This window comes from Anopheles arabiensis, chromosome 3 (genome assembly GCF_016920715.1).
Source record: "Anopheles arabiensis isolate DONGOLA chromosome 3, AaraD3, whole genome shotgun sequence".
In the NCBI taxonomy this organism is placed as follows: Eukaryota; Metazoa; Arthropoda; class Insecta; order Diptera; family Culicidae; genus Anopheles; species Anopheles arabiensis.
The window spans coordinates 81,800,670-81,825,048 of record NC_053518.1 but is presented as its reverse complement, the minus strand read 5'-3'; the positions used below and the strand labels follow the sequence as shown (position 1 = coordinate 81,825,048).

The window sequence follows — 24,379 nt, the reverse complement described above, 5'->3', positions numbered from 1 at the left end:
GCCAGGGCGCTTCCTAGTATTCGTAGTGCTTCTGTCTGATCAGGTTGTGTGTTGTGTGTGGTGTACGCTGTGTTGTGTCTCTCCTCTACATTACCTTCCTATCCGTTTCTTTTTTTTCCTCTTCTACCTCTCCACACTGTCCCATCGCTCCCTTCTGCCGCCGCTGCTTACATCTTGCCATGGTATTGTGGCGCTGTGTATGACGCGGCGGCTGTAGCGATGTGTGTGCGCGCGCGCCTTCTCGCTTTTGTAATTTTACGGGGCCCGAGTAGTGTGTTTGCATTTCTCAACTTATTTTTTTTTGTTGTGTTGCCTTCATCCACACACCCGCCCAGCACCAATTTCTTGCGTGCGTGTGTTGTGTTGGTGGCTTTTTCAAAAGAAGGTGTGCGTGTTGTGTGCCTATGGGTGTACTTTAATTATGGAAAATTAAAGTAAAAGAAAATACAAATGCCACACTCTGTCGAACCTCCCTTACTATCGAAGCTTCTGGATCCGAGCAGTTTTTTTTTCACAAGCCAGCTTCAGCACAGCCAGAAGGGAAAAAAAACATGGCGGCTTCGCTGGGCAAACAATATTGCTGCGTCACGCGAGTACAAACGCGCGCGTCACACACCGAAAAGTGCTCATTATTTTCGAGTTTGTTGTAAGGTTTTTGTGGTCAAAAACAGACCCGTGTTCCGGTTTTCTGGCGGGAATCGAACACCACACCACCACCACCATCACCATCGCCATTTCGTTCGTGCGTGTGCGAGAGATGTCAGATGATTTTTTTTGTTCATACTGCTGCTGCTGCTACTCTTCACATTGGTAAAGTGCGTGTGATATGGGTGAAAATAATACACCACCACACCTCTAAGCGCGTACAAACCACCGCCGAACGAACACACACGCGAAAGGCCACGTAACGAAGGGTGTGGTGGTGGTTCGATTTCTCTTCTCCCCGGCCATCCCTTTCCTGCTCTCTTCGCAACAGCGCTCTGTGTGCTGCTGGCGTGGTGTGAAGTGGGTATCCTTGTGTAGTGCTGCATACCGTGTGTGTGTGTGTGTGTGTGTGTGTGTGTGTGTGTGTGTACGTGCATGCGTGCGCGTGTGTGTTTAATGAGAAGTGGCTGCTTTTACCTGTCTCCTTCTCTCTCTTTCTCTTCCTCTATTTTCAACACCCGTTTTCTGTCTCGCTCTTCTGGCTGACATTTCGAGTCGAGTTTTGACAGCAGCATCCCAAGCGAGCGACGTACGAGTGTGTTGTGGAGCATTTTCTCCATTTTTGTGTTGGTGGGGTTCCTCCCCCCCCCCTCCTCTTCACTTGTTTGTGCTTTGACGCACACGCACGTTAGTGTGGTTTGTTTTATTTCTCATTGCGTGCGTCGTGTGTCTGTGTTGCGTAGTGAAATGGAGATGTTAAGATTAGAAGCAGTACGCTCTGCTGTGTAAATCGCGTGCACTCAACACACAAACGCACGCAAGCAAAGCCCCTGTACGGCCGGTTTTTTTTTCTTGGGCGTCGCGGCGTTTGTTTGCTGTGTTGCATGCATTTGTGTGAGAAAATAGAGAACAACACCCAAAGGAAAAGAATTTACCCCAGTGTGCTGTAACACATCCACAGTGGTCGGTCGTGCGAGGCAAAAAGTGACATTTGAGCATCGATGCGGCAGCCTACAACAGAGAGAGAGAGAGAGAGCGTGATAGTGCGAGTGCGCGCCGCTCTTGTTTTCTCTCGCTCGCTCGCTCGCTCGTACACGTCACGCCGTACAGCAAACTGTTCAAACTCAGAGCTCTCGCTCCACAGTGCAAACAGCAGCAGCACGTACTCTGTTGTGTGTAGAAGGTTTCATTTTTTTTGCTTTCATAAAGCATTTTTTGTGTTCTTCAATTCTAACACCTTCGAAAGTCTGGCTGGATCGAAACGGAATGTGTTTGTGCGCTCCTGTTTTACCAGAGTGAAGCGCACGCTCTCGCTTTCTCTCTCTCGTTCGCACACCCATTTGGCGTTGTTTGCACAAACCACCAGCAGCAGCAGTAGGCCTGCCTGTGAGGCCTGCTCGTCGAAAGAAGCGAAGCCGTTGCCGTGCTGCTGAATGGAACGAAAATAAAATGGCGGCCCCAAGGTGTGTGGTGACGCGTTCTGAAAGTGTCGTGTTCATCTGTGTTTGTTTTTCTTTTTATAATTTATTTCGACGACGTGGCCGTTTTGGGGCTGTGCGCGGAAAAATAAGTTCGTGACAAAAGAGTTTCGCGCGCTTTTTCAGCGCCCCAGTGTGAAAAGTGTGTGTGTGTATGGGGGTGTGCGTGTGTGTGTTTGAAAACGTGCGTGAATGGCAAATACATGTGCGTGCGTGTGTATGTAGCTGTAGACACGTGTGTTTTTGTGTGTGTGTGTGTCCATGTTTCCTGTGTAGGCTTACACACACATCGGGTGCGTGGGGTGGTAGCGCCACCCTTTGGCGGGCACTGGGAAAAGAGGGAAGCAAAAACGGACACACCATCACCTCCAATGCGGTGTGTGTGTGTGTGTGTGTGTGTGTGTGTGTGTGTGTGTGTGTGTGTGTGTGTGTGTGTGTGTGTGTGTGTGTGTGTGTGTGTGTGTGTGTACTGCGAGAACGGGAAAGGAAGAGGCCGCCAAACACGTGTGTGCGATGGGAGAGAGAGTGTGTACGCTTTGTCGGGTTTCGGATGGTTTTTAGGTTTTTCCCAACTTCGGCGGGTGTGTGCTTTGGGCCGGGAAAAACCCGGCCCGTGGTGTCGGTGGTGTTTGCAGGTGAAGGTTTGTCGAAACAATCACACAACATTAGTGCACCACCATCACCAGCAGCCCGCTCATTTAGACGGCGCCTGCTGCGTTCGTCCATTGGCGATGTGTGCGCGCATTCTTCACGCAACACACACACACACTCCTCCTCTTCGATTGCTCTGCACACGTGCAGCTTTTGCCGCGCTCGTCTGCTGGCGGAATGTTGGTAGTAGAACCAACCAACATATATCCATGCTTACGCGCCAATGCTCTGTTGTTGTTGTGTTGTGTATCTGTGCGCGTCCGTTCAGTTTGTTCAAGGGGGAGCGCGCACGCAAATCATGGAGTTTTGCTATGTTTGGGTGAAAGAAAAGGCGGTCGGTGGGTCGTGTGTTTGCAAGTGTGTGGCAAAGAAATGTTTACCTTTATTTTTCTATTACACAGCAGCGTACACATGGTGTGTGTGTGCATTATTGCCCGGTGTGCATTATTCTCGGATGTAAACAAACATGCACGATTTTAACAAGTGGCTCTGGCACGTTTGCTAAGCTAGTTTGTCGCTCTGTTCCTTTTTTCATGTCGATGGATTATGCATAACTTGATTGTGACTCACGAATTTGGAATAAGTTGTATTAAATGGCGTTTAATTTAAATAATTTAAAATTTTGTGTGTACAAGGGTGTTGGGACAGTTTTAATTTTTACAAAAAAAAAAATTATAATAATAATAATAAAGTCCCCCATCCAGCTGACATTCGATAATTTTCCAACCTATGTCCTTTTTCAATAATTGGACGTTGAACGTAACTGATAATTTTTAAATAAAATTTTAAATTTTGTTGAATACTTTTTTAAACATTATTGTTTTACATCTGGGCCAATTTACTTGCCGTGTCCAATGAAAAAGAATTGTCAGCGTTGCTGTAATGACATTTCTGACCTTCATTTTGTGGGAAAATTTATTTCATTTTCATGTTCCAAAATTGTCAAAAATATTAAAGAAAAAAACATCTCGACTTTGAGTGTCGTTTTTGGAAAGTTTAAGAAAAAAGCAAGACAAATTCCTTAATTTTCCTGCCCCTACTCCTACAAATTTAAAATTTCCCTCCTCCAAAAACATGTCTATCACATTAACGCACAATAAATCGAGAACGTTGGTGCTTGTTGCTTGTGGTTCTTGATTGTTTCTTGTGATAATGTGACAAGAAAAAACCTCCCTGCACGCTTTACATGGTAAAACAATGAACAATTAAATAACTAACTTCATTTTATCTCTTTTTTTAGGCGGCATCCACAACACCAGTGCAAACATTAGTGAATGGATCGTGTTTTATCGGATGGTGAAGCGAAAATCGACAAAAATCGTGTGCGTGTCCCCCCCCCTCCCGCTCAGAAGATTTGTTAATCGCTCGAGTGTGTCCCAACAGTCGGTGACAGGTCGGTCGGGGTGATTAAAACCGTCAAACGGAAGTGGTACGATTGCCGTACAATCATCGGTACACCGTTTGCTAAATGCCAAACCCGTTGGCAGTAACGTTTCCGTCGGCGGAAGTGTAGCGCAAACAACAACAACAACAAAAAAACGTAACATTTTTACAATGGAATAAGTGTGTTTAGCAGCAACAAACAGCGAGGGAAGGCAAACGATTGTAAAGTTCTGTAAGAAAGTGAAATATTTTACACCCAACCAACCAACCCCCCTCTTCGCGTATCTAGTGCCCGGTTTTTGTACCGAAACGGGGTCGTTGGCGCCAACAGCAGCGATAGCCGCCAGAAAGAGTGTGTGTGTGTGTGTGTGTTCGTCGTGTGGTGCTGTGGAAGGTTTTTGTGAGCCAATTTGTGCAGTGTGCCAGTGTGTTCCGTGGGTGAGGCAGATTGCAGTGCCCCAGAGAGTGTGTGTGCCGCACACAAACAAACACCACGCCAGGCGGTTAGATAAGGGGGCAACGCTTCTTGTTGTCATCCTCGCTTTCCCCCACAACACTCCCGGCCGGGAGTTGCCGTTATTGGTACCAGTTAAAAAGGAAGAACTAGAAAGAAACAACTCGCGCCCAAAATGTGTGCAGCGCAGACGAACGCACCGGCCAGCTTTAACTACACCTGGGGCTTTACGGAGAACCCGCGCCCCGACTCGGTGGTGGAGATCAGCCCAAACATCAACTACACCGTGGGCGATGGAACAACGACGGTACGTGTAATGATCTCTCATGAGAGAGGGAGAGAGGGGGGTGATATGCGCCTCATCATATTTTCGCCATTTGCTGTTGCTGGATGCAATTGTTTCTCATCTAGCTTGTCTAGTTTAGTCGCAAATATGTGGATGGATTATTTTGTTTTTGATTCTTCTTTCTATTTTTTTGTGTTTTAAAGATATCTCAAGTTTAAACGTTCAATGACTGCTTTCAGAATTTTATTTTATTGTATACATATTTACGTACTCCATGATCTATGATAACTTACATCCCGACAAAATTATATTGAATGTTGACAAAATGAATGACAAATGACTGGGCTAACTAACGTTTTGAAGTGGAAGAATGATCCAAGACAGATGGCACCTTAAAGGTGGTGAAGATGGTTGGAAAACTCTCATACACATTTTTCTGTAAAAAAGGCCCAAATTCATTACAGTTCCCCCCTATGAGTTGTCATGATGTAATGGAGAGTAATACAGCTAAGAGTAAATGTAAAGTTGGACATCACAAGCCAGTGAACCAGTGGTCCGCCGACCACTCTTGGTCCGGGTGGTCAAAGAAAAGCTGTGGTCCGTGGTCCGGGTTTAAAGAAAGGCTTATTGCAAGACTTTATGCAAATGTTTTCTTTTTCAGAATCAAGATTATTCAATCTATATATATTCAAAAGGCATGTCTGGAATGAGAATTAAACTCAATTTGATGACGAAGCTTTGAAAAAGTCCCCAACAAAAAGATCCTCAATATATGTAAGCGGTAGAAAACATATATGCAAAACTAAGTTCTTGATCCTAAAAAGGATTAGAAGAGAACCCTGCGTTAAACACACTGTTTTCTATCGATCAAGATGGTTCCATTTTCGTAGCTTCAATAATACAGATCATCATATTTTGAAATAATCATGCAGCAGCACACACACATATTCATGCACACGACACCAGAAAAGTAAGCCTTTTCAAATTAAATTCCCCATGGTATGTTTTTCACCTCGGAGATGAGAATCGTTCTACTACCTGTCTTGTTGGAGACAGAACACTTACCGTTCGACCATCGGCCCTGTTGGGGATGGGGATGTTGAACGGGACTTTTATGATTCCACTCGTAGCTACGGGTTCAAGCAATCTAAAACATGCTGAAGTAGAATATTTGTGGAAGAATTTTCAATAAGAATGCTTGATCGGCGTGTGTTATTCATCAACCTTGAAGAATATATCTCTGATCATACATTTTAAAATTCAAAAATTTATTTTTAGTCTTCAAAGTCGCTCCTCCTTTGCTGGCCTCACCCTCAAGGATGTGATTTGTCCAAAGCTTTTACTAGATTCGAGTTTCATGTACATTCTAGTGACGATTTCATTCATCCACCTGATGCTTATTATTTGCCCCCTTTGCCCTTTTTTTAGCTACAGAGCTACATTCCACCAAGACCATGAAAAACGGCCCAAAGCACGTATATCCTGCCGGAATGTGGCTTTCCTTCCCCCGCACAGTTCCGCATAACATTATGCGCTGTGCTGGGGTGGTTAAGAGCTCTGATGGTAGTAGTTGCTGCCTCTCTCTGTTGCTCACACCATTATTCCTCCCAGCATTACTCGCGTTGCTGTGTGCGTTGCCGCCTGTGTTGTGCGTATACGACAGATTTTGTCGGCAATCCAAAAAAGGAACGAAAGGTACAGCATAAAATCATACCGGTAGCCAGAAGGGAGCATAGTTGGAGTCCTATTTATACCACCACCATAATATTATCCCGCTTTCTCCCCTTTCGTTCACTCAACTCCAGTGCTCCAAACCGGAGAGTGGCAATGTATTGAAATTATGACGCTCGACGACAACTGCCAGAAAGGAAACTGCCGTTCTGGTGTGTTGCAACATACTAGCAATGGCCCAGCGCGCCGCATAACCATCATTCTTCCCTCTCTGTTACCCTTGGTGGTTGGGTGGCTTGCCCTTACCTCTCCTGTGTCACACTGGATATGTGCGTGGTGTGTGGTGGAGTTTGTTTTCGTTGCCGACGCGAGACGACGCCGCCACCGCGTGGTGCTGATACAGCCCACCACCACCAAAAACTACCCCGAACGACCATGCTTTTCTTGGCCCTCACAGCGTCGATGCGTGCGTGTGTGTCACTGTGTGACTCAGTGTGTGTGTGTGTATCTATGATGTGCCCACGTTAGGGGTTTCTTCGGGGTTTTGGGTGTGTGGATTTCTCCTAGATCTGCTCCCGGTGGTGTCGGTGGATGGTTTTTGCTTGTACTATTTTCACCACCTTCACCACCACCACCACTGTTGGTCGTTTTCCTCACCACCACCACTAGAGCAATCGACAAGTCATAAAGAAGGGGGATGAATGGCGGATGTGTATGTGTGTGTGTGTGTGTTACACACGGTCACACGCGCGTGTGTATAATTTGCGCTCTCTGCGGGTGGTGTGTGGTGATCACACCGATAATGTGTGGTGTGTGATGGGTGGTGCCTCTGTGTGTGGTGTGTGATGTACGCTTGCCAGATCAGATGTTTTTGCGTTTGGCTTCGCTTATGCTTTCTAGTGTTCGTAGAAAGACGGTACCTTTTGCGCTGTTTGTTTTGATTACCATCTTCATAGAGTAGTCGTACGAGAGCTTTTTAAACGGTGCAGTGTGTGGTGTCCATTTGTTGTTCTATTCGGAGAACAGTGTTCGTAGTTTAAAGTCGTCGTAGCTTTAATTCTCTGACTATGGAGTTGGGGGGTATCACCGTATCAATGGAGACTCGAATGGATCTTTCATTGATTGCTCCGGCTATGTTCGTCCCACAGTTCAGCGGTGTTGAGTTAAGGGATTTTGCGGATTGGAAATCAAGCTTACGATACTGGTCTATTGAGGATAGAAGTCGTAGGTATTCTACTCCAACATTGCGATGATCCCTGCAACTTGATTAATTACGAAGTTCTTAACATCTAGCCTGCTAATATAGTGTACGTACACAGAAATAACAAACTCCAGTAAAGCTTGTTTGAGTGTAGAGCGTATAGTCACTGAAAATGTATCGTTAGAGATAGTTTGGGATACTTTGGAAAATGAAGAATTACAAAAAACTGTTGAAAAACCCGCAAATCCTCTGAGAACATCAACAAATTACTTCCGACAGGACATCAAGTTAGTCATTTTACACTGCTGGATGGTTCGTCTGCCATTCTCAATAGACCTTGCTAACGTTTTGAAGCTGGCTAGAAAGGTCCTTGTAGAAATGATGCTTAAGAATGATAGGCCCAAAGTTTTTGTAAAATACGATTCTTGTGTGTTGTATCCTCTCAACAAGCGACGTCACACACAGACTGGCGACCCTGCTCCGGCACTACTGGTGTACGATGGTATGACGAGGTGGTGTACAGCACCACCACTACAGGACGATGACAGCGGGGAGACACAAAACATACACAGCAGCAAAAAAGGACACACTTGCGCTCTGTTCTCCTGTGCTTGCGCGCACACACTTCCACACTTGCCTGCTGCTGGTACTGCTGCTTCTGCTGGTATGTCCACAAGAGGAGAGGGATACACGAGTGTGTGCGCGCGCGACTGTGTGTATTGGAGGAGATCCTGATGGTGGTGAAGGATTCCTTTCCGGCGTGTTGTCCTCACCATCCAACTCACACTCACTAAAACCAGTGTATGTGTGTGTGTGAGTGGGCATTGAAGGTAGTGCTTTAAATTTGGGCATTTATTTTCCATCTGCGGGGTGTGTAATAATACTTCTTGTGCCTTTAGCCCCCTTCTGTCTTCACTTCCCTTTCTGTTCGATGTTTTTGGAAACATTCCATTTCCGCGCACGTGTGTGTGTGTGTATGTTTCGGTATGTCGACAGTGGTATGCATCGTTTCGGTGGATAAGTGTGTACTTTTGTGTGTTTGTGTGTGTCTGCACCTTGCTCGGTTAATGATGTGTTGGAGGAGGAAAAGTGCACACAGTGAATAGAAAATTGCCCTTTTAGGAAGGAAAGGGAGAGAGAGAGAGAGGAGGGGGTGTGTTGGTTTTTATACCGATCCGACTGCTCCGGCCCCGTGGTTTGGTAGGTGTGTGGCACAGATAGGCACAAAACGTGTAACGTGCGTGCGTGTGTGTGTGTGTGTATCTAGAGTTTGTTTTTGTTTTGGAAACAGGTTGTGTTTGTTTTCACGCAAAAAGGGGTGTTTGGGTAGATGGGTTTGGGGTGCGGAAGGTGCGCCCCGAGGCTTGTTGGGTGTTGGTATGCGCGCACTTTAAATCACAAAGCAGCAGCAGCAAGAGGCCCCTCCTTCTCGGACCTGTTGTGTGGTGGAGCCGTGTGTTTTGGCACACGCAGCAGAGAGCGTGCTGCGTGCGTGTATGTGTATAGTGCCCCAACACGCTGAAAAGCACCCTCTTACACGCGCTTCTCATTTCCCCCTTTCATCTCGTTCGGCATCGCAATCCCCCAATACCGTCAGCAACATCTCTCGAACACAGCAAGTGCATGTGTATAGAGAGGCGTGTGTGTTGCTGCTGCTGCTTGTAGTGTGTGAAGATCGCGGGGAAGGTCTGTGGGAATAAGTCGTCGTAGTAGCCTCGTCCAAAAGCGGATTGGTTTGGGTTGTGACTACCCATACACACCGGCGCGGCATGTTTCTTCTGCTGCCGCTGCTGCTTGTTACGGTGTGATTCTTGCTGTTGTTGTTGTCTGCTAGCTGTCCATCGTGTCGGTTCGTGCTGCTGCTGCTCCTCTAGAAAGTGTTGCGTCTGTAGCTCTGTGATTAGGACAGGCATTGGATATTGAGTTAGGGCAACGACACATTAAAAGTTGCGAGTCAAAGTTGAACGCGCGCGGGATACTGGTACCAGGCCTACACCTTTTGGATTAGTACTCCTGAGTAATGTGTTGCCTTGGAGAGTGTTCAGAGACACAAATCGGAGAGGTGGAAGTAGGAGTAAAACACAGTAGCAGAGGGTTAGCACCAACAGAATCAGAGTCCATCAATCACAGACTCTTTGGACGATGGTGTGTTCGGCAGTGTGCTTAGAGGAACGGGGAGAAGCATCTTTTGCGTTCCATGGCGTTGTTTGGCGTCATTGGAGATTGCATCACCGCAAGCCGGGGGATCCCACCAAGAAGCTCTCTACGCGAGGAGGCCTCTGTAGAAGCCGAACGGAAAGCGCTAATCGAACATTTTAACATACAGACAGGAAAGGCTTAATTAGAGCTTCTGTCCGAAAAAAAAGTTGGTGGATTCAGCTACAAAATCACAACAACAAAAAATCTACCAAAGGTCAACTCCACCATAGCGCACGATTGAAGAAGTGCCGATTGGTGAATTTTTCACCTCAGCTACAAGCTACAAAATTCATAAGTGAGCCCACCTTCTTGCATAATCAAACGAATCGACCTCGAAATGGCTACGACGACGACGCGGCCGTGCGAGTTTTTCGATTGCGTCACCATCCGAGGCGTGTTAGCGCGCTGCTAGCTCCTCTGTGCGCGGTGTGGCGTCTTTTTGCAGTGAAAAAGTCACCACAAATCATGTTTCTGTTGGGCGTTCCGTTTTATCAATAGTTGGACGCTATTAAAATATTGAAAACATTTGTAAAAATCTACTTTTCTTCATGGTAGCGCTACGCAAAATGCTCTTGTAGAAGCGACATTTTTGCTTGCTGTTCGAGCAAAATCCAATATGGCGGCTGTGGTGGTGTGGTGAAAAAGGTTTGGCAGAATCAATAAGCTGTGCATGTGTGTGTGTTGTAGCGCAGCACAGCGCGCACGAGAGAGATACCAATACTAGGCAGCGAGGAAAGAGCAAGAGAGAAGACGTTGTTCGTATTATATGCGGATGGGATGTATGTATGTGTGGGCACAGTGTTAGCTCCGCTCGAGAGCTATGTATATAACCACATCATCATCATTAGCTTACGGCGTAATTTTTTTCTTCGTTTGAGTCACCCTGTGTTGAGGCTTTGAAAGCAAAAACTCACACATACACGCCGACGGCGTTAGTTTAGCTTGGTAGAATTTAAGCGGGAATATTTAGTCGTTTCGTTTGATGTTATTTATTGCATTGAAATTTTATATTTTTTAGGTCAATTTTGAGCTTCTAATGACGCGCTGTTGCCTATTTATTATCTATATTTGTAATATGGAAGCGCTTTCTAGAAACATTTCATTACAGGTCATTAGGCTGCTTAGCAAATGGTGCCAGACTGATTAGCGTGGTCGTGATAAATGGCTTTATTCATGTTCCTGTAATCTTGCTTTGCCGTTCCCTTTGGGCTGTTTTTTTTAAACGTTCAACACTCGTGACCATCCAGGGTGGTAGAAAAATCACCCATGGCTGTGTGTGTGTTTGTGCGGCTATGTATATGCATGTGAGAAATCGAGCCGGCTCAATTTTAATCAGAAAAGACAAAAAATGGGAAACACCAACACACACACACGACTCGAAAAAGATATGCCTGCGGCTATACAACACATAAGCATACGCTTTCCTGTGTATTTTGTAATAATATAAGCGTATACACAGCAGCGCGTATTCGTACAACGCTTCGTACACGCGTGCTGCGTTGCCGTTGTGTGCGAGCAATGTTCTTTCCACTCACCACTCTTTTTTCACCACTCTTCTCACCACTCCCGCTCTGCTCCGTTCTGCTGCGTAGGGTCGACCCCATGCGCTCTGCGCATGATCCGTGCGCAACTTCCCGGGGCTTGTATGTATGTACGTCTGTATGTGTGTGTGTGTTTGTATGAGAGAGAAGAGAAGAGGAGGTCTTGTATTATGCAGTGCGCTCTTTCGCGCGAGCATACATTTTTGCATTCCTGTTGTCGCTTTCGGTGGAAGTGTGGGGAAGTGGTGATGGAAGATAGATGATGATGATCGAGGGGCTGAAGGTGGTGATGGCCTGTTGTCATGCATCGAAGCTCATAACTCACCACACTGCCTCCCAATCAATCCCGCGCCTTTTTGGTGAGCAAGTATTACGGAAGGGGTGGCTCGAGAACTGGTGGTGTGGTGGTGGAGGAGTTAATAAAAAATGCAATAGACTTCTTTTTAATTCATTTCGATTGACGTTTGATTGAATGTTGACGATGGCCGAGGAACCAGTTTTCCATTATTGCATTTGAGAGAAGAATAGAAACTTTCAGTCATTGTTTTCTTATATTAAGAGTTTACTTAATTATTATTGTTAATAATTGCTGTATAAAGTAGCTTAACATGCCGCCAATAAATGCTGTTAATAAAATTGATGACTCTAAAGTACGCTTAGCTGCATAACACGACCACACACACATCTTCTAAATCCAATTTCACCCCTCCCAGCAAATGCTCTGGCAAAAAGGGGGCGTCAAAATTTTCAATAAACGTGTGTGTGTATGTGTGCATGTTCACGATCGAGATGAAATCGCACCGGGGGATTTTCAACATTTGGGCGGGAAAATCCACCGAATGGCATTAGCTTTGTAACAAACCCCCCGGCCGCTTTCGTCTTCTGGCTGCTCTCTCATGTTGTGCTATTGCCTCCAAGGGGGGAAGAACATTCAGATGAAAAACACCACCACCGCGCACCCTCCCCAGTCCTCGCACACGCACACACGATTCGAATTTCAATCAGAGAGCGAAATCGTGCTTTCAAAGGCTTCCTTTCCGTCCTTTCGTTCGGCTGTGCGCGCTATACGATGCTGCCCCGTATGCTTTATTTATTTTGTTTTCTTCTCCCCCGTTTGCGCTTCAATGGCGCAAAAACCGCAACATTACTTTGCGGCGCTGTTGTGCTCGTTGCAAAATGCAATTTATTTCGCCCCGAGCGGGCTGGAAGGCTCCCAATGACGACGATGGTGAGATGATGTTGCGTCATGGGCAGCAGCAGCAGCGCAGCAGCGTCGGAGTTGTTCAAACGCGGGCAAAGAAGCAAACTGAACGTATACCGCCACCGGTCCCATCATCATCAACATTGCAGCAGCAGCAGCAGCAGCAGTATGGGTTTTCGGCGTGCAAAAACGTGAGCTCGTTCGTGACTTGTCCGGGGTATTGCTAGCTTGGTGGGGTTTCGTCTCCCCCAAGCCCATCAAAACGCCCCGAAATGTTGGTAGGGTAATGATGTGATGAGAAAGCAGAGGGGGGGATGTGGTGAAGATAGTTCCAGCTACTAACGAGCTTTGGTGTGCTGCAAATTGTGAAGGTACTCTCGTTGCTTAGTTTGTCTCCGGTACGGTAGAAACTATGTTCGCTTCTCTTACCATCAGCTCCGGTGTGCATACAAGGTTGCGCCCTGTTGGACAGGCAGTCTGTGAAGCAATGGTTTTGCTACGGTTTGAGCGAGTGACGGCGTGTTTTTTGACATTTGAGCTGTGCGCAGTAATTTGTAATGTGTGCCTTCCTGAGCATCATGTAGCTGTGACGAAGGTATACACTTACTGGCAACCATGATATGGGACGTGTGGCATGGTTTTTGTTTTCCAGTTTGTTTGGTCCACATTCGATTTATCTGTACAACAAACCTTGCTATTGTGTTCGATTTTTAAACAAACTTACTTTTTATGAACTCAATATAGTAAATTATTAGTCGCTATACATATCAATAAACAACCAAAAATGATAATTGCACTTGTTGTTTTTCTTCCTGATTTTAAAAACATAATATCCCTTTGATCTTATAATTCCACCTCCCTCTATGAATGGGCTGGAATGGGTTCTTCTGCGTACTGTACTGTGGAGAGGGCCACAGACGACGCGATGTTTCGAATTTACTTTACTTCATGATGACAACAAACCAAACCGCCGGGTGGCCGGTCCGACGGCTTTCCTGTTTGGCGAAAGAAAAGAAACACACGAAACCCGCCGCTTATGCTAATGGTGGTTCCATTAGCATAACATTCCCGTCTCGATCTCGGGAACTGTATGGATGGCTGCATATCATCATCGCGCACACACTGTCTTTAAGTCACACAACCCAACTTGGGCCCTAGCTTGCATTGCCGTGGTTTTGCGACACAGAAAATACCAACAGCCCAGCTGCGCTATATACGTGTTCGCTTTTCACAAACACAGCACACAAAGGCTCCAGTACGATGACATCATTTGCTGGTAACATAATTTGGCAGGCATGGACGGAAGGGGCATGTTTTGTGCAGAGTTTATCCCGAACTAAGCATGTGCCGAGTGGTTCATTAGTAATTAATTGTGTTATTATTACTAAAGCATGCTACCGTAATACAAGAAGGCTGAAAGAGATGATTGAAATTAGTGCTATTATTTAACGACTGTATCAAACTCTGCTTTTAATTGAGTTTTGACAACTGTATGCTATCCTTTTCAAATCCTTTTCATTCTTTCTGAAAAGAACATGACACCTGAAGACCTGTACCAATGTCTCTCTGTGTAGAGGACGAAAAAGAAATATGACTTCTCTATCCGTCTTTTCTCGGGCACAAATAAAAAGAACAAAATCTCTCCTTAGTGAAGTTGTACAACTTTGTTGCTTTAAAAGGCTTTAAAAACAATGCTTTTCAAAGGAGCGGGCTGAGCTTTGCGTGTCGGTTGAAAGTGAATCAAGAAACGTACATAACTGATTCCAAGCTAGAAAGAATTTGCTTTACGCCTTTCCTTCGTATCTTTTCTCTCGCTCAGTCTTTACCCTTGTGTGTGTGCATTGTAGTAACGCTAAGCTTTGTGGTCCCAAAAGAGCATTCGGTGCCGGTTTTTTGTGCATTCAATTTCAATGATGCATTTAACATTGCAATTCAAGCTGTTCTTGCTCGGCTGCAGCTTCTGCAATGGTCTCATGTAACCCTAACCGAGAACTAAGAAATAGCAAGGAGAATAACAGCAGAGGATAAAAACGAATTCATTCTTACCAAGCTAAACTGTCTTTTTGCGGTTTTGTGTCGTCTCTGTGTTGGTCGTGATTCTGTGGCGATGGTTTTGGTATGTTGTTGCGTGCAAAGATATCCAGAAATTTCTTCAGACAGGTTAATATGTATCGCGTTGAGTTTGGTGGGCAGGGCTGGATCTTCAAATTGGCGTCTAAAGATAGATTGGCAGGCATAAGTTTTGGCAAGCAACAAATAAATCTCACAAACAAACATGCTTAAGTAAGCGATTAAGCTACGTTTGCAAAAACGATGTTCACCAAAATCACCGATTGTTTTTGTCTGGATATTAGAATTTTCTTCACTACAAGTCGACCTTTCGTCGCATTATCTACATATCTACTTTTTGGAATACCAAAGTGTGGTACATCCCAACAAGAAGCGTTGAGCATGAGTGTTTGAAAAAGTGTAAAGCCTTTTGATTTCCATACATCAACATAAATCTCTGTTTTCGGCCAACTCCGGCGCACAAATCCGAGGTTTGTCGAATAACAATAAAGGCGCGTGTGGTTTATATGTTTGTTGTGACCCAAGAAAAACCCCGACCGGTTAATGTATTCGTTTTTAGCGAGTTGTAAATGTCTTGTGCCGCAGTTTAAGTGCTTATGTGCCTTAATTTAAAGTAAAAATAAGTGAAAATATTATTTTTGGAAACTCTCGTAATGTTTGGTTTTGCTCGGCATGTCTTGCTTTAATGTTAGTTCAACGAATAAGTTACACAGGATTAAAATGAAAAATTCCTTACACAAAACCAATGAATACATCGCATATTTTGTTCTTTTCATCCCTTTTTATTGCAAAAAACTTCCCCTATTTCGAAGGGTAAAATGGCAAATGGGAAAAATATTAATTAAATTAATTAAAGTTTATTATAGTTTATTATAGTTATTCTTGCCACCCAACGCGCAATATTCTACTCTGCTGAGGCTGAGTGTGTCCAAAATTAATATTTTATTTTATTTTACATTTTGAAAATTATTTGAAATGTCTCTTCGACTTTTTTGTAGTAAAGGATGTTGTAATAAAATAATAGCCTTTATGGGGACACTTCTACATTCAAGTACAACTCCGCCACGTACTAACACAGATCCATTCTTATTGGGTCAAGTTCTCGGTCAGTGGAGACAAGTCATTGAGGGCGACAGTTTGATAGCCACCGGTGCGGATGAATGTGTTGGAATTCGCTTTCCCTGCAAAGGAAGTTAAATATCAGCTGAAACGATAGTGGTCGATGGGGTAGAATCTAAAGAGCAGGAAAGCCAAGCGAACTGTGCCCGTGCGCACGTATGTGTGTCTCACGGTCGGAGAGGTCTGGTTTATTTAACTTCAACCGATGAGTTTCAATCGACCCGGACTTGGTTGACATTTGGCTTTACGTCTTCATTAGTCAGTCAGTCAGTCAGTTGTGACAGTGTGAATATGGCTGTATAATTTATCAAATCAACACGTTGGTATTAAATTTCACACGCCTTTTTTCTCGCTCTAGTATACAACGAGTTCTATTTTCAATCCTAACAACCGGTGCTTGAATTTATCATTATTCAATGTTATCCTGCTTGATTGACGTCCAGGTACTATGTTACATCTGTGTTGGACACTTTCAGTAGCCAGAATGGACGTTATAAATAATTTTGCAGATATTTGAATTAGTTGAATTTGGCTTTGAAGATTTTATTGCTTTAACGTTGGATACAAAATATACCCTTCATTCCTTTCCTCGACCTTCGAGCAACATTCCTTTCATTACGAGACAGTTTCCAAGACGCACACACTCACACAGAGAAATTGCGTGAAAAATAACCCAAAACATCTTAGAATGTGTGTACCTTTCGACTACACTGACCAACCCAAAACCAGCAGTCCACTCCCCTCCTGCAATACAGCATAGCCTTATGGTGGTGGTGTGTGCTGTTGCGCGTCGTCGCCCAATGCTCTGCAGGATGGTGGTGCGCAAAACACAGGGGCTGCTGCTGCTGCTACTGCCTGCACACGCGAAGTAAAGGTGTGTTTGAAGATGGCAGCTTGTCTCTGCTTGTCGTACGTAGTGACAGGACTGGCGCGTGCACGTTCACACACATACAGGACGGGACAGAGCATTGTGTGCGCGCGGTGCCGAGTGAAAGTAGCGGTGTGTGTGGTGGTGGTGGTGGTGTGTGGTGTTTGGGTGCGTAAGCATGTGTATTACCACCGTGGCGATTCTCTTACGGCCTCTGCCGTGTGTTCCATGTGGCAACGGGTGTGTGTATTTGTGTGTTGCCAAGAATCATACAGCCGGCAGGATTTGGCTGAGTCGTCGCTGGGTAGCTGATGCTTGTATTATTGTGGTAGTTGGGCTGAAGGGAAGGGGAGGGGTGGTTTGTTTACCAACAAATCTTTGAAGGTTTTGGTTTGTTTGGAGCATTGACAGTTCGTGTTTTTATTATTTAAAACTAGATTTTATAAGGAGACATGTTTTTTTTTAAATATGGAACCAATTGCAAGGAATGGGAAAACAAGTATATAATAAAAACGGAAGATAAATGTACAACCTCCGTATTTTAATTTAGAATTAGTTTTTTTTCTGCAATAACACGTAAATAGATCAATGCAAATAGTACATCATCAATGGCATTTTTGCTCCAATTTGTTTGCCTTTCTACCCTCCACCTGTCCAGGACTAGCACGGAAACACGTGTTTCAATCACATCGTGCTGTATGTGTGTGTGCATTCCAACATCAAAGTATGCTGGTTTTACTTTGGATCGAATTTATACATGCGTGCGTATGATATAAAAGCCGCACAGAGTGTAGTGAGAAAGAGAGCGACAAGATGATTGCGTTTGTGAGGATTTTCATGTGCTAGTAGGAAGAGACACCCTACTCTCGCATAATACCACACACTCTTTCCGCTGTGTGTGAGTGTGTGCATGAGTGTGTGCATCAGTGTGTGTGTGTGTGATTGGCATACCATCATCTCCACTATATGTAGGTGTTCGTAAAGGCTCCGCTGCTCTATACTTTGCTACTGGTGGCGCCAAACACACTTGTTGTTTACCTATAATAAGTAAGTGAGGAGAAGAAAAAAGAATAAACCCAAAGACAACAAGTGTAAAAGACGCGAACTTGAACTTGGCATTGGAACGTCTTTGAAAAGGTATTGGCCGTTTTTTTTTGTGTGTGTATGGTTCGTTTGTTTTGTTTGGTGGGATTTTTTTTTTCGTTGTGTATTTTAGTTCCATCCTTGAGGCGATGGCATTTATCGAAGATTTTTTGTTTCTTTTTTATTTTGAAAGAGTGCTTCGAATTGTATTCGAAATCATCAAACCGTAAAAGCTACATTCCACGTTAAAAATGCAAATCCAACATGATAATGGCTTTTTCCGATAGGTTTTTTTTGTCTAATTAGCTTTCAATGACGTCAATTCATATGGTTTCCTATAACGAATTTCTTGCAATAAATTCCTATCTTCACCGATTCGCGTCTTTTAAATATGAAACAACTCCATGAAAGTGGAAATACATTCGTGAAATGTAAAAAAAGAGGAATTGTTGAGGTATTATGTAACACCAATTCCAATTGCTGCGCTCTAGTATAGTTCACGACATCGTGACGAAGACTTCGCTTTGAAGATCACTTCTCGCTCGCTGATCGTGGGAGAAATTAAACTCAATAAATGTAACTCCCCGTCTCGACCCCCTAATTGATGCCTACAGATGACGCTCCTCTGGCTCGCTAGAAAAGGGGGTGGCTACTTACAGAGGGCGGAAGAAGAGTACGTTTGAAAAATGATGATGACACTGCAAATGTGCACACGTTTTACCGACTGTGCCGGGAGACAGCCTTGCCTTGGCACTCTCGGTATAACATTAGATACTTGTCGGGTTTTGCTACAGAAATAAGAAAATGCTACAGCACCAAGAAGGAACGCGATTACTCAATCGATTCGGTTGTACTATTATTGAACAGGGTCGTGGGAAAGGAGGGGGTGTAATATGTACATCAAGATCGGTAAAAAGATACCGATCAAGATTAATATGATCGGTACTGGCCTGACGCCTGGTGAAACGGTTGGCATAAACTTGGCAAAGGGAAGCGAGAGACAACACCAATTCGAACGGCATTTCAAAGCGGCTGGTTAAACGTGGTGTCAAGATGGTTCGAATTGATCTGAAAATTGATAGCTGCAGTGAAGGTTACGTCACAGAGGTACGCTTGAGCACAGTGGCGTCTGTACCCAGTACGCTTTGGCATGGTTTCAATGCGATCTTCGCAACAACCTTCGATCTTCTATTACCTAGGGAGGATGTAACTGTTTAATATTGGATCGGCGGAGGTTGGAAGTTTATTTTTTGAATGAAATGCGCTGCTGATCATTTTTTTGCTTTTGGTTTAGTCGTTATTGCTCTTTCATGTGTTTATTACGCTGAATAAGAGATAGTAGTATTATTCAAAATGAATTAATTTGAATTTTGAGGTATTATTGAAACATTGGTTTTCATTTTAGAGGCGTCAATTTTAGTATTTTACTTGCGTTACGTTCAACGAAGCAAACCTACAAGCCCAATTTCATTTAGGATGAAAAATTACGCCTTAAAGTATGCACACCGCACGACAAAGTTGCATTATTACGGTTTCGCTTGTTGCTTGCTAGGGAAAGAAAGGTAAGGTTGACATCTGAGAACCCGAAAGACGCTTTTAGTAGGTGTGCTTTTATCCCTGCATTACATTGAGGAGTATTGTTTTCCATAAATAGTGAAATACGATGGTTTAATCTTACCGGCACTCTAAAACACTTTCACCAGTGCTTTGTTTGGTGTCTGGTCTCGATGGAAGTGCACCTGTGTCTCTACACAGTGATACTATACTTCAGGCAACATTCGTCTGTGGTGCACTCATTGTCGAACTGTATCATGTTGGCTCGATATAAACATAAAGCCACAGTACACTTGAGGGCTTCTGCTACCGCTAGTACAACCTACCCATACAGTGCATTACACAAAACAAGGGTTTGTGAGTCCAGCACTCAATGCTATGGGTTTCATTTGAGTGAAACGCATATTATTGTCCGTTGCTCTATTCATTAAAACCTGTGTATGGGGGGCCGTCTGTTGGTGGGTCGTACGCGTCCGTCCGTTTGCGGTTGGTTCCTTTCGCATCCACTATCTCTCTCGCTCTCCCTAAATGTAATTATAATAGTCATTTCTTTCAAAACTGTCCAACCGGATGTGGGACGTTCAACACAAAGGCAGTACATTCAGTGGAGGAGGAGAGCTTTGTGTTTGTGCGCGATATGATGGCTTTTTATGCGACTCAACCGACGAGCCATCATGTTGAATAGTATTTTGTTGAATGTGAATGTATGTTTGTCCATGTTCAGCACATTATGAGGCGCATGTGGTGGTTATTAGCATGTTAGCTATTAACATTGCCCGTCAAACGAAATGGATCACAACAGTTGCACAACCGATAAGACCTCTATCCGCTGTGCTGTGCCGTCCTGGGACGGACGCCGACCGCGGTACGGCTTATCTAATGAGCTCACTGAACGAGAAAGTGCTCTCATGACGGGAGACTATTGTTTGTTTGTTGTTGTTGCGAACGTGCACACACCATTTCAACCCCACCGCGTTTGCATATTTGAATTTTATTATTCGCCGTTTTGCACGTTTTTTTGCTTTCGTTTACGATACAAACATAGAGTTTCTAAGCGTTTATCCCTTGAACTACCAAGCGTTTTAAGCGTTTATTACAAAATTATTAGAATTAGTTAATTCTACAAAAAATCATTCTGGTTTATTGTATTTAGAATATAAAAAATAAGGTTATATTAAAACTTTGCCAGCTCTTGGCTTTATTTATGAGTAAAAGCAAGATGAATTTAAGCGTTACCAGTCAAAATGGATGGTCATATGCTTCTAGTGTTAATATAAACGCCTAAATGTATGCATTGTGCGATACATGCAACTTTATTCTGAGGGTTAGCGCTTCTTAAACGTATTTTAAGATTTGAAAATGTGTTCTACCGTATCACAAACAGCGTTTGATTGTGTGTGAGCTGGTTAAAACAACCACCAATAAGTGATTTGCTTCGAGAATTTGGGTTTCAATATTTATTAGTGAAATAAATAAAGCGCAACTAGAGATGCTTTGCGTTATTTTCCCGCCAATTTGGCGCTGACCCACTCGAGGATGAACCCTCTGTCCTCTCTTTACGGAACTACAGCCCTGTATATGTATTCCCAATAGGCATGGGGGACTTCACACACCTCGAACCAGGCCAAACACACAACACTTCTTACCATTACCAACACACTGGTGTTGCCACACAGCCCTATCATAATGTTGTCGATGGTAAACCACTCCTAGCATGCCGTTCTCCATGCTCAAGCAGCAGTTACGGAAAACAGTGTTGTGGATGGACATGTGTTGGAAAAAGTACCTTCTCTCCTACATCCAAAAACAGCCCAGCCGCTTTACATTGGGGGAGAAATATGTTGGCTATATGGGGGCGACAACTCTGTGTGTGTGTATGCTCCAAAAACTGATGGTGTGCGTGTTTCCTCCCCATCCAGTTTTGTACGAGTTGCGTGGAAGGAGAAGAAGCATATTGCTGTTTTATTTGAACATGTTTCGCATACCATCAAGGGGAAAGGGATAGGTCGTCGTTTACGCTGCGTAGATACACAGGATGCTTTTTGTTTGTTTCAATCTTGTTTGCATACACCCTATGGAAGAATGTTTGATCAAGAATCATTTGATATTAGTGCAAAATTTACCAAGTCTCTAAGAAAGCCTTAATGTATGCAATTTGCATCACATTTTTAGCATTTAAAGTAAATTGATTCCCAAAAATGATAAAATTTCGCTTCATAGTGCGCACATTCAGGCGAGCACGTTTTGGTTTGCACGTAAAACTGCATTCCCGGGCAGGAATATTGATTAAATTTTCCAATTCCCGAAGCACGCGGGTAACAACTCTGCATCAGGTTTCGCTCCAGATATGAGGTTGGGCTATGGGTTTCATACTATTGAACTATGGGCGCGGGTGCAGCTTTTCAATTGCAATTTATCCTGGTCCCTAGGATATTGCAATCGTGTAACGTAAAACATTCCTAGAGCTGGCATGCTCGGGCACGTACTCTTGTTTTAGATGGAGGGCGCTGCTTGTTATTACTGCATTGAACTTGTTGGCAAGTATTGTGTGTTGCTTTCATTATTTAGTTCTTTTAGCATGGCTATGAAGGGGGATGGTGTGATCGTAATTGTGAGAGTTTGAAACGACCCAACTGTACGGCAGAGCCTCACCCAACGAATTGAACAATGAAGCTTTCAGGATGTGTTAGGGTTGTCCTCGTTAGATGAAAATCTGATATTCGCATCCTCATCATCATCGGCAGCATCATATGTTCATCATCCATTATATTCATTCGCGGAGTTCGGCTTCAATCCTTCCGCTGGTGTTCCTATATTTCTATACCATGTTCGTTGTTCGTTAGAAAATACCGGGAAAAACGTAGGGGTAAACGGGGCAAAATGGGGGCACTATCTATTTTAAGCATTATCTCACAGCAAAAATACATTCCAATGCTCAAAATGTATTAATTGGAGTGTGTTATTAACATCATATAAGTTTTATAACCCTTGTGTAGGATTGCGCCCTACACTAGATTACCTTAAACTCGCGATTCGAGTTTCAAAGGGAGCAAAAATCAGCACGATACCAAATACACCTGAGAACGCTGACAAGTGTCAAGTAAGAGCTACCCGCCAAGGACTCTGTACAAGATTTGCCAGCTGGGTGATTTGAAGATGTAGAACAATAAATTCTGACTCCGCAATCTGTGCTGTTAATTGAATTCTTCATGTATTTCGTGGGGTACTTATTACAAAGTGCTGTGTTCCGTTAGCGATGTTTACATTTTGGGGTTTGTATGCTTGCTTAATTTCCGCTCTTTCCGTTAACATACAAATGTTTCCTAATTATTAGCCAATACACCACTCTTTGACCCCATGATTTGCATAACTAACTATGTAGATGGCGCTACTGTGAAGTGTGGAGTAGTTGTGTTCTTGCCTCGAGATGGCGCTGTTATTGGTTTTATTGCTTAATTCACGTATACAACAAATTGCCTACATTTTGGCGCATCTAAATCCTAAACAACCCTTACGTAATAAATAAGCAAGAAAAAAACAAAAATAAGATTTATGTCACTAATTGATGTAATTTGTGCTCACTTCGAAAATAAGCTTTTGCGTGGTATATTTTTGAAGATTTGATATTTCTATACAATTTGTCTGAAGGCAAGGCAATTGATGAATGCGTATTTTTATTATTAAACCAAAAAATACAACAATGCTTCACGTGGGGCAAAATGGGCAGATGCTTTTGACATATGGCGCTTGGTGAGGGCTATGGTGCTGTATTAGTCCACAGAATAACGGTAATAGGCACAGCTTCAATAGATTCGATTTTGTAGATTGAAACGTGTAATAAATTGTTTTTATTTTTATAATATAATTTTTTTAAGAATTTTAAAGTCTTTCCTCCTATTGCCCGCAGTGTTTTGACGTTTCACGCTTGGTTTACCTGCGCTCATTTTGCTTTTATTTTCCACTTTTTTCATTTGTTTAAGTCATTTTCAGACAAGGTGGTCATTTTAATCCATAGATAAATGGTGCAGACATGTAATAATGTAAGCATAATTGTGCTTTGTGGCCAATTCAAAGGAGCAGTAAACTGCTTAACATGCCCATTTTGCCCCGCTTTCCCTTTTGCCCCCACACACACTCAACCGATGAGAGATGATGATTGATTCGTCGGGTTGAATGGCGGTGTTAGATGAACACAAGGTTGCATCGAATTTCCATTCGCTTCTCGTAACTCTCTCATAACTTGCTGATGTATTGTTGGCTGCGTATGAGGAGGGGTAGTTTTGCTCATTAAATTGAATCCCTGTTGAGGCGCGAGATATGATAGATTGAAGGATGCAGTGAAAGGACTAATTGGATATTACCGAAAAAAGTGAGTTTTTATGTAGGAAATCTGTTTCGATATTTTTTCATAAAAAACCATGTGTTATTATGAGACATTCGTGTAAAACATTGTATGAATGTTGACTATTTTTAACCTACACCCTGAGCATTGCCATAAACAACTAACCTTTTTCTTCGCCTTCGACCCATACACATATGTTTTGTGGATTTTATGTCCATGCCTACCCATCAACCTCTCAAGGCAACATGTTATTGCTACTGCTGGTGATGGTGATGGTGGTAATGATGTTCCCGTCGCTGCAGCTCGGAAAGGTGTGGGTTTGACTGTCAGTGGTACAGCACACCACCACCCTAGAGCATAGAAACATGTTCCGTACGCTCGGAAATCGCATCCATGCCACCTTTCCCCTGGTGTGCGTTGGAGAGGAGTCTCGTGTGTGAGTAGGGCGGGCGCATAGAAGTGACGCAGCCACTCACCACCACCACCACGTGCTCTCTTGTGTGCGTTGGGTAGGAAAAAACATGTTTATTTTTTTTTTAACCTTATCCACACACACCCAACGCACCGTTGTGTAGTAGAGTTCGTGAGTTGGGGTGGAAGAAAGTCCCCCAGTGTGTGTGTTTGCTGTCCACT

At 43.8% G+C, this 24,379-nt stretch overlaps 1 protein-coding gene across 12 annotated transcripts in view; it reads left to right on the top strand.

Annotated features, from left to right (window-relative positions):
- LOC120905072 (zinc finger protein 189) overlaps positions 1-24,379 on the top strand; it is a 33,898-nt gene continuing 9,519 nt past the window's right edge. For 3 of the 12 annotated variants that reach the window (XR_005739863.1, XM_040315748.1, XM_040315749.1), the window contains exons 1-2: positions 1,844-2,108; positions 4,015-4,918. Coding sequence is in view for 11 of the 12 variants with exons in the window: in XM_040315748.1 (XP_040171682.1) it covers positions 4,787-4,918 (132 nt within the window). In the remaining variant the exon portion in view is untranslated. Of the gene's footprint in view, positions 63-505; positions 1,006-1,426; positions 1,818-1,843; positions 2,109-4,014; positions 4,919-24,379 lie in introns of those variants that run through there. The other 9 variants (XM_040315747.1, XM_040315746.1, XM_040315751.1 and 6 more) reach the window with 7 other exon arrangements.